This window comes from Myotis lucifugus, unplaced genomic scaffold (assembly GCF_000147115.1).
Source record: "Myotis lucifugus unplaced genomic scaffold, Myoluc2.0 scaffold_37, whole genome shotgun sequence".
Taxonomy (NCBI): Eukaryota; Metazoa; Chordata; class Mammalia; order Chiroptera; family Vespertilionidae; genus Myotis; species Myotis lucifugus.
The window spans coordinates 8450935-8466143 of NW_005871085.1; the positions used below are offsets into that span (position 1 = coordinate 8450935).

Here is a 15209-nt window from a genome sequence, read left to right on the forward strand (position 1 = left end):
CCAGGGGTTTATAAAGCCCTCGAGCAGCCTCACAGGACACATGTGCAAACTAAGGCCCAGAGAGGGGAGGATGGCCCCCCAATGGGGGAATAGCCATTTGGCAGCAGGGCTCGCCTTGCCTCGAACCAGGCACCCAACTCCCAGGTGGGGTCTTCAGGCTCAAAGCTCACCACTGGTTTCGTCGTCGCAACAACCAGGAGGGGCTGCCAGCTCAGGAGCCAAGTCAGCTTGGAATGGGGGTTGAGGGGTGGAGAACAGCAGTTGGGGCACCCCGCCTCCTCCTTAATCCTTCTCAGCAGGGGCGACCCTGCCTTCTGTCAGTCTGGAGCCAGACGGCAGGGCCAGGGGCTGCGAGGAGGGGGTGCTTCTGTCCCCACTCACCCAAGACACAGCACCTCACACACAGGCCAATGTATCTATCACACTCCCCGCCCACAGAGAAGCAGACAGGACAAGGGGCTGCGGTCAGAGAGTGGGGCCCAGAAAGGGGAGGGGATGTGCTCCCCAAACAGACAGAGGTTCATAAGCTCTGGATCTCACAGCCCGTCCAGGCCTATTTTCCCTGAGCAACTCTGGCCCACCTGAGCCTCGGTTTCCCCATCCGTACAGTGGGAATGCTATCAGCTCTCAAGCCCACCTTACAGGGTCAAATGAAACCACAGAAGGGGATGCCTTTTCTAATCTGGACAATGTTCCACCAGCAACTTTAAGAAGGGGCCTGACACTTCCACTCTGGGGCTGCCAGAGAGGGCTAGGCTGGACAGCCACAGCACCACAGGGGGCCCAGCAGGAGAGAAGGCAGTGGACTCAGCCTCTCCCCACCACAACCCCTACCTTGAAGACCTCCCCAGCCTGGTCCCGTGCCGGCCAGAACCCCAAGCCTCCTCTTGGCTCTCTTCCTCCCCAGCTCCAGCTTCCATGGAGGGGCCATTAGGATCTGGTAGGGAAGCACCAGCCACTACACCAGCTCAGGCCCTGGCCACCTCCAGAGGGGCCGCAGCCCGGACTCCACATCGGCCAGCCTGCTGAGACCCTGGCCCTCCTGCCACTGCTGTTCTTCTTGGGATCATGTCACCTGCATTTTAGAAACCCATGGCTCCCCTGTTTTCAGGTTCAAGTCCTTTGTGAGTCTAGTTCGGGGCTCTCCCGGATCTGCCCTCCCACACCCAGCCCAGCCACCCAGGCCTCCTGCCATCCCAAGCTCACCCTTTTATACCCCATCCTGGCATCCGGCTGCCTGCCCCCAACTGCCTCCTGCTAGGGCCTCAGCTCAAATATCAGCCCCTGGGGGCAGCCTTACCAGACAGCCCCCAGGCCAGGCTGGCTGCTCCTTTTGCCTGCCCCATGGCGCGGACCCTCCATGTAGTTTCTGCCCGTCTCCCCCACCAGACGGTGAGATCTGTGTCTGCTTCCTCAGTGTGCAGTGCTCCCAGGGCTGGGTGACCAGGAGGTCAGTGTCCTTAGAGACCACACCTGGGCTAAGGGCTAATCAACCAGCCTGGCCAGGTCTCACAGTTTATCAAATGGGGATCCGGGTCCCCAATCATCAAATCCTCCCTAGCAGCAGGCTTTGAAAACCTCAAAAACAAGGTGGTTTAATTCTCCCCAAGGCTCCCGAGTCCCACACTGGCCCTGGCCAGCGCAGAGAAGTCCTTCCTGTTGCTGGCTTTCTGGCAGAAGGAATGTCAGCGCACTCGGCTTCGGCTGCCTGCTTCCGCTGGAGGGGACGACAGGAAATGGACATCCTCGGCCAGGCTCTTAGGACCCGCCGAGCTGCTGCACGGGCACGTTCTCATTTACTGGGCTTTGACCCTCCCTGGAAACACTGCACCCCACTCCAAGGCTCACAGTCCCCCAGGCTCTCTGCCAGGCATCTAGTCCCTGCTCGGTTACGACCAGTGGCCAAGGAGCTCACTACTTCACTGTTAATTGGCAAGTGGTAGAAATGTCTTCCCTATCAAGACTCAAACTGGCCTCTCTCTTCTTTTCTCGCCAGGACCCGAATCTAAGGGCTGCGGCCTCACAGAGGCAGAGGCTGAGGACCTTCTACATGCGGAACCTAGATACTCAGTTGTCACCAGTGCCCTGAGGCCGCTGCTCTCCCAGAAAAACCCCAGCTACTTCTGTGGGAGGTGAGACGTGTTCCCTATAGCCTCAATAGGAAAGGTCCAAGATCGTGGACCTTTTGTTTCCGGGTCATTTATTTGGTTCCTGGACTGTACACATCACTTGCTCCTTCTCCTCACCCCCATAACTGACAGGAGGGTTCTCTGGAGGAAGACCTCATGGTCTGTCCAAGGTGGCAGGAATGAGGGCTCAGGAATGGGGAATGTGTCAACTCCTACTGCCCCCATCACAGCAGAAAATATGTTCAGAGCAGGATGGGCTGAGCTTTTGGCAAAGGAAGCTGGGTCCCCCAGGGCTGTTTTTCCAGAGAAGGCCCAGTTGTTAGCCCTATGACCTCGGCTGGGTCTCTGCAATGCTGACGTCCGTCAATGTGTTCAGCACCCAGGCCCTTGCCTCCTCAGAGCCAACGGAGCCGTTGCAGAGTAACTGTCTGGAATGCACACCTGGCCAAGGCATTATCCAGACCTGGTACTCCAGTGCCCACCGGATAGAGCCTGCACCTTCCAACAAAGATCAACAGAAGCCGGCAACCTTTCCAGCTCCGTCTCCCACTGTCCCAGCCAGGGCTGTGCTGCCTCCAGGAAGCCTCCCTAATCTCTTATCTGGGCAGGCAAGTCTCTCACTTCCTGCTACAGGGCATGGGCTTACCTGTCAGTCTCTCTGTAGGCCGAGTGCTCATGTGGGCAGACTACGGTTAACTCAGTTCTGGCCTAGAGCCAAGCCCTATGCCTTCACTTCAGTCCCATGACTGACACAAACACAGTCCGACCTGCCTTTGAGCCTTCATTCCACATCTACAAATGAGAATTCCGGAGTAAATTGGGGATGGCCAATACGCAGGACATGAACTACTGTTTATGTGCCCCTGCTCATGGTGAACCTGGCCAGTGGGTATCCATTAGGCCTGGACACAGCTTCAGAATCATTCTCAACACAATGTTCTAAGCAGCAGCTACCACCAACCAATCACAGCTAGCATCTGAATGGAAACACTGGCTACTTTCAAGAGAAGATGGCTAGAGATTCCGTCTCCTTCCATTCTCCCCATCTTTTTCTCTAGTCTCTTCTTCCTCTAGACTGGGAGGTACTTGTAGATATTGACACTTGGGGCACTAGGAGCGGGACCCAGGAAGTCGGGGTTTAGACTCCCATTACAGCCCTGGGTTGATAACTTTGGGTAGTCACCTTCCTAAGTCTCACTTTCCCAATCAGCCATGCCTCCTCTGCAAAAACAACTGTGATCAAAATGAAAGTAAGTTGCATGTCTAAAAACACTACATAACTGAAAACAATTATTGGAATTTAAAACAAAACAAGAACAAAAACAGCCTGTACCCAGTACTCCCTTCTCCATGACCCCTGCCCTCCTGTAATTCCCCAGCTCTGGGCCTAGACATCCTCATTGGGCAGCGCCTCTCTTAGAGCCACCTTAGGGCCAAGGGCGCTGGGGACCCACCCAGACCAGTGGGCCTGGTCAAAGCCAAGCCGAGCTTGCCAGATGTGCAGCCCAACTGACTTAAGCTGCATGAAAAAAAAAAAAATGCTGCTGCTTGATTATGTAAAATCCATCTGGAGCCAAAGCAGAAAATCCAAGTTGGAAGGGCCCTCAGAGACCATCTGGTCTACCTGGCTTCATCTACTGGTGAGGAAACTGCGCCCAGAGATGGGAAGCAACTTGCCTAAAGTCACTCAGCAAGCGTGTGAGAGGAGGTGGGGCACTAACACAGGGGCCTTAGGCTCCAGCTCTGTTCCCCTCCCGACTCCGGAACCCCACCCTTGACCTCCAAGCCTGGTCAGAATGCCAGATCTAGAGCTTTGGGGCTGGTTTGGCTCCACTCCTGGTAATGTGAGCAACACAAATAAACTCAGTTCAAACATTTCCTGGGGCCCTAGTGGACACCAGGTGCTGGGATGCCAAGACTGAGGCAATCTTTCTACACCGAATACACAGAATTAGAATGGCCTTGCTAAGTTCTACCATGACCCGAGAACCCCACAATATTCCCCAATAGTGAATATGGCTGGGTCCCAAGCCACCTCCCTGTCAGCCCTCAACCTGCTGCTACTAGACACAATCTCATGCACAGGAACCAGGCAGGCACTGTCCACCTCGGAAACCGAACATCACGTAAGAAAGAGTAAACAGACGGAGGCCAGACCTTCTGACCCCAGGAGCAGCCTCACAGCCTGGCAGTCAGAGGCCCAAGGAAGGGAGTCAGTCCCATTTGTTGCTTCCCGAGGAGCCAGAATGGGGTGGGGGTGTGGCGCACGACGGACAGCTGCTCCCTCCCACCCACCACCCTGGCAGGCTTCTAAATTTAGCACCAACTGGGGGTGGAGTGCTGACCTGAAAACTGGGCTGGCCACTTTGGGACAGGGTCTGGCCAAAGCCGCATTAGCCAACCCAGGCTGCTCCTCAGTGCAAAGACCCTGCTACAGCAGAGCTGCCTGCCCAGGCCGTGGCCAAGAGGGGGAAGAAGTGCAATTGTTGGCTGCAGATAAAACCCTGGATACCATCTCTACTTCCCTTCTAATATCAGAGTGGCCGCCTGCAAGATGAGTGAGGGGCAGGGCCGGCAATCAATAACTAATATTCCTGTTGTGAGCTGGCCTGCTCCGGAAATGGGAAGCCGCTAACTCCTGCCAGAATGATACCCTTTCCCCTTAGCAGTGACCCAGCCCGAGGGGTTCAGCATCATGGCCAGGAAGGACCCCATCCACCTTCATTTGACTGATGGGGAAATGATGCCCTCGGATGGGTGGGGTGTTGGTCAAAGTTCCCCAGGAAGCAGAGGGGCCAGGGCACCCAGCTCTGCTCAATGGTTCAGGCAGCTCTTGACTGTTTAGCCTGACAGCGGATCAGACAATACCTCAAGTCAAGGTGGTCCAAAAGCCACCCCTGTGTGATGGTGGCTGGTGGCAGCTAAATAAGGACAGGAATCAGTCTGGACTTTCTGACCACACACCCCTGAACGTCACAGGGGAGGGCCCAAGAAGTATGTCTGGAATTAAGCCTTAACCATGGGCAATTATACCAAAGCAGGAAGCAGGGAGCTACCCACATATCAGGCAGACCTCGCTTTGCCCCAGACTCAGGCCAAAATAGAAGTTAATGGCCTATTTTTAAAAATACAGCTATTGCCCACCTCTTCCCACCATCTGCACTGGCACCCAGATGACAGCCAGCCTCAACAGGGATGCACACAGGTGGAGCCTGGTCCCTGGGTGGGCTCGGCCCACCAGGCAGGAAAGCCACATCTGCATTCGATCAAGGGCATCCTGGCATCCTGAGAAAGAAGCCCCCAGACAGAACACCTGTGGGCAAGGCCACCAGCTGGGTGCGGAATGCCCTGGGTACAGGGGCCAGAAGACGGCTATCCCGTGGTATGGATGACCATCTCAGATCGCAGCCCTTGGATTTCCCTCTGGGAGAAAGGTAGCGCCTACCTGGTTCCTGTCTTCCTTGGACCCACGGGTTTCCAAGGATTTTTAACGTTTCACTCTCTTTGAAGTCTGGCCCTGCCTGTGGCCTTACCACAAGCTGAGCCCCAGGCCAGGCCCGGTCTAGTCCAACCTGGAGCTACACACTGAGTTCTGAGGCCGTACCCACTTCTACCCCTGGGACAAGATCCCAGTTTGGGCAGCATGCTAGGAATGCATACACCAGGGGTGGCCACCCACTGCCTTGAACCACCATCCCTATTCCCTCTCACTCCCCTGACCACCACCTTGGTGGGCCATATGCTATTTGTTTTCAGGTAACATCCATATTTCAGTGCCTCCCTTCTTGTCTGGTGGAGCAGTGTGTCCTAACCCTCCTGTCCTGGAAGTTAACATCCATCAAAAAGTGAAATCTTGCAAAGCAAAAGTGTCTTCTAGATCGAATCCTATCCTTTACATCCCTAAGAGGTATCCACCCCATGTTTGCTCGGATACTCCAGGGCCGGGGAGCTCCTGCCTCCTGCAGCCCGCGACTCACTGCTGGGCACATGGTGTGAAATTCTGGCTTCCACTGAGCACCAGTGTCCTTGGACTCTGCCTCACTGGGCACAGTTGAGAATTCGTGGGCTCCACAGGAAAATCTTTGCCTTCTTTTCCACACAAGTGCTTCTTCCGTATTCTTATCTGGAAGCGCTCACCTTGCAAAGGCCCGGGGAACTCGGGCAGGTTCTCAAGCCCAGCCACAGACAGGTTTGAAAGAATGGGATGCTACACTCAAGAGCTTCATCATAAAAGTTCCTTCCAGCCCTGCATGCCGACACCTCTCCAAGACAGTACTTCCTGGTCTCAATCTGGTTTAGATGGAATGAGCCCCTCAAAGGGGAGTGCACAGGAGGAGGAGGAGGAGGAAAAGGAGGAGGAGGAGGCACAAAGGAGGTGGCAGCCACACCCAATCCTGACAACATAGAGCCCTTGAGAGCCCAACAAGGTGTCTTTTGGAAAAGGCCAGACTCTCGACCGACGTGGGATCTGCTCCTGCCTCTGGCGGGCCCAGTGCGGGCACAGATGCTCGTGGGGTGCCGTCTGTGATCGCACTCGGAAAAAATCAAGTGGTTAACCAGAGGGAAAGGACTCTGAGACCTGCCAGGATGGTGGGTTTTTGTTTTTTTACATTACGCCTAAGGTTTGTAGTTTGGACAGGCAAAGTAAACAATGACAACGACAGCAGCAACAAAACAGAAACAAAGAATGGTTTACTAGTTTAAGAAAAAGAACGCCTTTGTGAAAAGACAGCTCCACGTGGGCTTGGAAGCAGCCCGCCGCCGGCCTGACCAGGGGCGGCTGTGTCTGACTGTGAAGCGGGCGTGAAGAAAACAAACCAGCACAGGCAGGAGGAGTCTGCTCTCCATCTCTTTTCTCCCCTCCTTGGTTTTTGGAAGGGGTGGAGAAAGGGATGGGAAGGGAAGGGCTCGAACCAGCATAAAGCAACGGTATTTAGACCATGGCAAACTGAGCTACTACTTACTCCTCTCTTCCTCCCTCCCTCCCTCCCGCCGGAGACTGGCTTGGAGTGAAAGGAGCACAGGACCAACCCAGGGCCCAGCACATACCTGAAAGAAACCCGGTGGGATGGGGCCTCCAGGCATCCCATCATTGGGGGGAATGTTGCCAAGCACCGGGCTTGGGGCTGCTGCTGCACTCTGTGGAGACAGGAAGGCGAAGAGTTAGAGAGGCTGCACCCATGACGAGAGAATTCTGACCTCCTGCCCCCACCTCCTGAGAGACATTGTTCCCATCTCCTTGTCTGCCTACATCCTCCACAGACCCTGCTCAATACTGCCCTTCCTAGGCAAGAGATGAATTCTGAGCCTCCATCTCCTCGTCTCTCAAATGGGAGAATGCCCACCATGTTGCACGCACACTGCAGAGCTGTAGTGGGTGGCCAGCATGCTGTAGCTGCTATGAACGCAAGGAGGCCCTGCCTCACCCACTCGGCTGCTTTACGAAGCTCCTCAGGGCAGGCGAGTGCTTCCTAAGTGTCTGTACCCTCTCTAAGAGGCTGGCATGTTGCACAGAGGAGAAGCCTAATAAATACCCACAACTTAATGAGGAAACAGACAGCCCAGCTGGGAAAGGTCCCTGGAGGGGCTGAGGGAGGGCAGGTGTGTTTTTGGTCCTGTCAGGGTCCTGGTGCTGTAGGACAGGAGGTGCACAGTGTGTGTGTGTGTGTGTGTGTGTGTGTGTGTGTGTGTGTGTGTGTGTGTGTGTGTGTGTGTGTGTGTTTTGGGGGGTGGGGGGCATCATTACTTTTCCTTTTAAAGGCTGCTATTCTGGCATTTACCTGGTACATCTGCCTCAACAAATGCCTCCCAGGGGTGAACAGACGCTGCTCACCTCAGCCTGGCCTCCTTCCAGACAATCTGTGTCCCACCTGTTCGTGTGGTCAGCATGTCTGTGCCTGGCCCCGTGCTTGCACAGGCCAGGGCGGGCTGCGCAGGACAACACAGGCCCGACCGCCCTGCCTGGGCCCATGCCCTGCTCCTCCCCACCCATCCTGAAGCTCCCAGGTGTTCCTCCTGCAGGAAGCCCACCTCGGGCCTCAGTGGTCCCCAAACCCCACCAGGACCAAGGATCTGAAACGGAGTCACTAATCATCTCCCAAGGGTCTGACTGGTTCTGAGGCAAGAGTGAGCCCCGGGGGTCAGGAATGCCTCTTTTTCTCTCATAAATGCAGCCTGCCACCACCTTGGAGAAGTCACTTCTTCCCTTTCCTCAGCCAGAAAACAGAAATCAGACAACTCCTGACTTCCAACTCTGACGGAAGGATGAGGCAATGTGTGAATCCCACAGACACATTCCACGCCGCAAGGTGAGCAGATCCCCCAGGAACCAATCCACCGGGGTCCAAGCGCTGGAGCCTGTACCAGCAGGGGTGGCGTGGGCAAGCCAGCTGGCCTTTTTGCAGGAGTTTCCTATAAAGAGTGGGGGTGGCTGCTGTCCCTCCTGTTCGTCAGGGTTGTAGAGGATTAAGTGAGCTGTGTTTTGTAAACTGGGAAAGCTCAGTAATTTGGAAGCAAGGAGGACTCGGTATGGGCACACAGTAGGTATTTTAACAGACCCTAAGTAAAGAGAATGGGGTAGAGTTGGGCTGACCACTCTGGCCCAATGTTTCAAAAATGATTCTGCCAACAGAAAAGCAACCCTTCCTCTCTGTCATTAAAGAGGTTCTGACAACCATCTGTAATGCAGCGATTTTCATCTCATGACACTATTACCAAAATTCTGCAACTGGCCAAAGAAAAGGTCCAATTTTGATTCATTCACACTTGATGGCTATTGTTGTATTAGCTTTTGTCATTTTTTTACTTGACAATCTAAGGGAAAAGAATTCAGTGCCCTGAGTAAATAGTCAGGTATTGCATATTTTAAAAATTCATGCAGCCATTGGCTGCTGTAATGTGTTGTAAACATCCCAAAGATTACAGATTAGGCTTTCCCACCTGCCTAGGTTTGAGGCCACAGTCCCACTCACAAGAAGAAGAAGCCACCCAGTCCTGTTATCTGGGATGAAGGCCGCCTGGGGGAATATGCCAGGTTATCCAATAGCTACACTGCTTGTTTGCGGTTGGCGATTCTGTGAAAAGTGTGAAAATGCAACTTTTCGTGATGTACAGCCAACAATGACTCCTCAGCAGCAGGAGCAGAAAAGTTTAAAAAACAACGGGGCGAGGTAAACACCCACCTATATTTTCTTCCAGTTCTTTCAAAGACTGGTTTTACATTTAACTCTTTAATCCTTCAGGATAGCACTTTGGTAAAGAATATGACTTTACTCCTCAAATAGTCAACTGCAATTGCCCCAGTCATTTTAAACCAGAGACAAAATTCTTACAAAGGGCTATTTCTGAGCATTTGAATTCTCTCCTATGTCTCTAAGAGTCCATTCAAATTATCGGTTTTACAATGTGTTTTATTATCTCCTTTAATTCTTTAATAGAAGTTTTCTTGTTTATTTTTATCTACTTATCCCTCCAAACTTCAGATCATTTATAAAAGTCACCTCCCTCCCAAAAGAAAAAAGTTATTCTAGACAGGGGTGAACAAACAAAACACAGGGTTTGCTCTCATATTATTATTTATTTATTATTGTATTATCTGTCTTCTTACCATCATTATTGCTATTTTTTTGTATCCTTACTTATGATTTATCTTTTCATTAATGTTGGCTGATAATTTACCCAACCACTAACGAAAGTGGATACTTAAACCTGCTTTTGCCCACTCCTATATATAAAAATTTAAAGGAGAGAGAACCGACATCTTTCCAAAATAGAGGCACCCTCCTAAGATCTGGTCTCTGCTATTTAGTTCCGTCATTATTCAAGTCCCCCCAAGAATGATTAGAAAGTGGGTGGGAGCGGCTATCAGTGTGGGAAAGCCAAACCCTCTTTTGTGGAGCTGACTTGTTCTTGGGATGAGGATGGGAAGGGTGTGGCTCCCACGGAGGGGTGCGGGGATCTGGTGGAGGCCCAGCCCTGGTGGTGTGGATGGTGGAAACCATCTGGCCTGAGGCTCAGGAAAGGCTGGTGCTTTCACACCATCTCTCCCTGGACCCTCAAAATGGTCCTCTGAGGCAGACACAAGCACCCCCACTTTACAGGTGAAGAAACAAACACCTGTGGAGAGCCAGCTCAAGACACCCTTTTCCATGTGCCTTCTTCAGAGTCCAGACCTACTTACTCTTCCTCAGCCTTCAGAAGCAATGCTTTGTGTATAAAGAAAGATCTGGAAAGCTTCACCAATTCAGTTCTTTAAATTAGCATATATCATTTAATTTAAAACACTGCCCTATTTTAGAACACAGCAAAGTAAAAAAAAAAAAACTGGTCACTGTAATTTGTTAAATAATGTCATGAGCACTTACCACCACCCCCCAATTAAGTGGCCAAAGAAAACATGATTTTGTAACTGAAACTATTAATATAGATGTATCATTATTTAATCAATTAAAATAGCCGGCATTATATCGGTATTTGCTAACCTACTAATTACAGATTGGCATCTGACTTATCTTTGGACCACTTCCTTTTGAAATGGTTTACACTGGCCATCTGTGGATCTACTTTTATGGTAAAACATTCATGCCCTTTGCTATCTGGGTATGTGACTTTTTTCCTTTGTGATATAGAAGAGCTCTTTATATATTATGAATACAACATAAATATATCTTATAATTTTTTTAAAAAACCCTTTTAAATGAAAACTTGAACCTGGGAGCATGGCTCACTCCAAGATCTCATTTTCCACGAAATCAGGAAGGAGTCAGGGGTTCCAGAAACTGGGGGTGGGTGGGTGGTCCACAGTCCGTTGAATGTCAGGGCTGGGTGGCCATGGTTCTAGTAAGTGGATCGTGTGATTCTCTGGCATCTGGGTGGAGCAAGGACTTCTGCTCCCCATCAGTACGAGGCAGGCCATGTTAGCAGTGACTAAGGTGGCAGGAAGCCGAGGAGATGACTTGTCATTTAAAGCCTCCTCCAGCAGCAGCATTAAGTAGCCTGCAGTGCTTAAATCTGTATCCTGAATTATGACAGTTATTGCTATTCTTTGATTATGAAGTGAAAAATATGTGACTAATGAAAACTTTCCAAAGGACAGAACATCATAAAAAAAAAAAAATAGAACAGCAGCAACCAGAGTTATAGGGTGAAAAAAGGTTTAAGAAATAATCATTTCTCACAAAATCCAATCCAAGGGACCCCCCACATACACACACATATCTATTAACATGACACTGCCCCCCTTCACTTCAACAGCAAGGGCTTTGCCCATTTCAATGTGGGCATACAGCAGGTGTTCAATAAATGATTATGACTTTTATTATTCAAAGACCTGCTCAAACCTGGCCATCTGGAGCCAGGCCTTTCCAGATTGCTAGGAATCGGCCTCTCCCTGCGGTTTCCAACTCTGACTTAGAGTTCCATTAAGGCACTCAGCAAAGCGTCTCATGTGAGTTTTCTCTAAAAACACAAAACCCAAACTGAAACCCCCTGACACTCACTGAGGCCTACAGCTGGCTGGGGCTGTGGTAGCTGCATAGGATGGAAGTCACCACTGGAGCAGGAGAGGAAAGAGTGCTGGACTCGGAAGCCAGAGATGACCCCCCCCCCTCCCCAACACACACACACTGACTCAGTCATAGCTGGGACCCCATGGACAGATCCTTTCTCACTTCTGGCCTCAGTGTCCTCACATGTCAGGTGGAGGAGTCAGAGAAGATGACTTCGAGCTGCTCTCCCCAGCCCAGTCCACACACCTGGGGGGTGGGAGGTGGGGGGCGGGGACTGGAAATAGCAGCTCACACATGAACAGGCAGGCGATCTTCGTTCCAGAGGACCCTGCATGTTACCTCTCCTCCGTGCATTATAGAACACGCAGAGATCAGAGATTACAAACCACCCATTGGAGCCTGAGATAACAGCGATGACATTTGAGCTCCCCCCACCCCAGGCCCTCCTCGCCAACATTACCCACACATGCACATGGACATGGACTAAAAAGGCAGAATCCAATTAGGCATGCAGTTTGGTAACTCATGCATTTTTACAAAACTAACTTAAAATTCTTTCTAAATAGAAAACAGGCCTTGCAGGGTGGTGTGGCTCACTCCAGTCAGCTGCCTCCTCAAAGCCTCTTGGGTAGAGTCAACTGGAAAAGTCCCAGGTGCCTTCAGACAAATGCCTGAAGCTCTGAAAGAATTTCAGTTTTGTTCACAGCCAGGGAGACTTCCAAGGAGGGCTGATCCCACAACGTTCTCCCTAAAGAGGTTTCTCTGTGACCCCAGAGTGGCTCCACAACCACACACAAGCCAGCTGGCTGCACAGGTCCACGCCAACTGCAGGCACCCCACTATCCAAATCTGTTTTTCAGGAGTGAGGGGTGCCTGAGTACCTCCCCTGCCCCAGAGAAGTATATCCTCTCCCCCTCCCTGGTGGAAGAGCAGGGTTCAAACCGGCCTTGCAGTCTGAGCGACGGTGAGGAGTCCTGAAAGCTGTGCTAAGGGACTGGGCTTTCTGCTGCAGCACCAGGGAAGAATTCTGAGCAGAAGAGTGGCCCCTGAGAACCCCGCCTTACCCGGTACCAAGTACCAGGCATCCCCGACAAACCTTCCAACACCCAGAGAACCCAAGGCTCCAAGAATGAACAGACTTGGCAAGCCCTACTGTGGGGCCGGGCCCTTTCCTCACTCCCTGCAAGAAGTCCCCTGTAGAGGAACCAAGCAGCCTCCCATCTAGTATTGTAGTATCCCGTGGGAGGCGACAAGCATTCGTGCATCCGCCAAGAAGTGAGGGTCCAGGGGACATTCCCTATAAGGCATTATATACCAGCCGCACGCACCCTGAGAACCCCCATTATCCTCACTCACAAACCAGCATGAGACGCCCCCACCCCCCATTTTTTACTCTGTCTTAAAAATGGTTCTATGCACATGAAGCCCCTGGAAAACTGAGTAACAAATGCTTGGAGTGAACCTTGGGACTCCTAGCTCCTGACTGATTTACAAGGCTACAAAATAGAACTTCGTTCTGCTAATCCCCTCCCTCCTCGCCCCACCCCAATACTCAGGCCAATACTCAGGTCTTGGCGTGTAGCATGGGTCCAACATGCGAAACCACCAAGAACAGCCTTCTCTGACTGAAACCCAACACACATGGCCAGCACGTGAGTTGGCTGTGTGCCAGTGGGTCATGCAGGGGAGTGAGGACACTCTGCACTGACCACACGAGGAGGACAAGTGAGAAACAAAGGCCGCTGAGTGATGCTCGTGTCCGGGAGAGGGAGGAACGCTTGCATTGGTGTCAAGACCATTCTGTGCACAAAACTGGAGTGACCTGGGTCCCTCTCGGCCAGTTTCCTGGAGGGAATTTTAGCACCATCGACAAACTGAAGATGTCGCTAAGGGAATGGCATCACCCAGGTTCAAAGGCCAAGACCGAGAGAGTGGGGTCAAAGGAGGGAAAGGTACAAGGAGAGGCCTCTGGGTTTTATGCACGGACCACAGGAGACTTGGTGTTGGAGAACGGGGCCTCTAATTCTGCAGCGTGAAGAAGGCAGAGCGGTTGCTATGCGAAGAGCCAGAGCCAGCTGGTGTTAAAAATAGGTTCAGATGACACACAGGAGTGACTGACACAGGATCCCTGCCTCCAAATAGCCAGGGGCTGTCACGTGGAGGGAGGACGTGCTCACCCAGAGCCCGGGGGCAGCCTGGTCCAGGGGCAAACGCTTGGCCCACCAAAAGCTGCTCCAGGTCAGAGCAGCAGGGTGAGCGGCCTGGGGAAGGGGTGGGCTGGCTATGACAACTTGGGGTGGCTCACAGTCAGGACGTGGCAAAACCGCATCACGGATAAAACAAAATACGTGGCTTGATCTCTGCTCTGCTACATCAGAGCCATGCTGACTGTCTCAGCCTCCGTTTCCTCTGCTAAAGGGAGTCACAATACCTAGTGCTGCCTGGTGTCTCCTGGGGATTGCACGAGAGAGGAGTCCTGGACTGAGTGAGGGTCAGGGTAGCACTCCGGCTGGAACCCACCTACCATGTGACTTGGACAAACCTTCCTGCCCCTGGGCCTCGGCTCAGCTCTACACCAGGCAGCTGAGACCCTGCTGTTCCAAGGAAACAGTGGGCATCACACTGAGCTCTTAGCCAAGCCACCTGAAAAGGGGCCACATGCAGGTGAAAAAAGGCCCAATCAGCCAGAGGAAGGCCATTGGGCCCAAGGGAGGGTGTCCTGACACCAGAGCTTCTTCCCAAAAGTCCAATCTCACTTCTGTGTCCTGGGGTGAGGGGATGAATGCAGAACGCAGTGGGAATGCAAAGAGAAGCAACTGATCCCAGAGACCAGGAGAGAAGGGAGGGGTGCTTCTTACTCTTCAGTATCCCTGGGAAGATGTCACTTTGTTTACCGGTAAGGAAACAGGTACAGAGAAGTGCATTATCCTAAGTGACTCTCACTCAGTCTCTCTGTCCCTTCACCCCCTACCTTGGGTTCAAGAAACCCCCAAAAATGATGTGCCCGCACCCACCACCCAACCCTGCAGTTCCCAAGAGGTCTGTGTGCTTTTTGACATGATAAAAAGAAACACTACACAGGTCATTACAAACATAAGGTAAGCACAGTGCATTCTCTACGTTTGGCATCATCTATGTCTTGCTCTTCCCCAAGTAGACGGACCTCATCCTAACTCTGATTTCTTTGGCAAATATTTCACCAAGTTGGCCTTCACTAAGGAAGGGGGGTCAGGTGGGGTAGGGTGAGGGGTGTGTGTGTGTAGAATTCAAGATCCCCCTGAGGAGTCTGCTGGGTCTAACTGGCAAGTTACCCTGGGAAGAGAAGGAGAAACAAGCAAGGTGGGAGCTTACACCGGTTGTGAGGGCTTCAGACACGTTAGATGCATTCAGCAGACACTGGCTCCTGGGGCTGCCCGGGAAGCGCTGTGCCTACTGGGATGGGAAGACAGAGGCAGGCTCTGCCCTCAAGGTCTGGAGGATGAATGAGTCTCAGTGACAGAGAACTGAGGGATGTGGGGAGGCGCTCTGGGCGGGCGCTGCGAGACAGGGATTAGGGGGATCAGGGAGGCTTTAT

At 52.2% G+C, this 15209-nt stretch overlaps 1 protein-coding gene across 5 annotated transcripts in view; it reads right to left on the reverse strand.

Moving 5' to 3' along the window:
- SSBP3 (single stranded DNA binding protein 3) overlaps nt 1-15209 on the reverse strand; it is a 148886-nt gene that overhangs the window by 28930 nt on the left and 104747 nt on the right. For all 5 annotated transcript variants that reach the window (XM_023752806.1, XM_023752803.1, XM_023752807.1 and 2 more), the window contains one exon: nt 7179-7268. In XM_023752806.1, the coding sequence (XP_023608574.1) occupies nt 7179-7214 (36 nt within the window). In that variant the 5' untranslated portion in view covers nt 7215-7268. The remainder of the gene's footprint in view (nt 1-7178; nt 7269-15209) is intronic.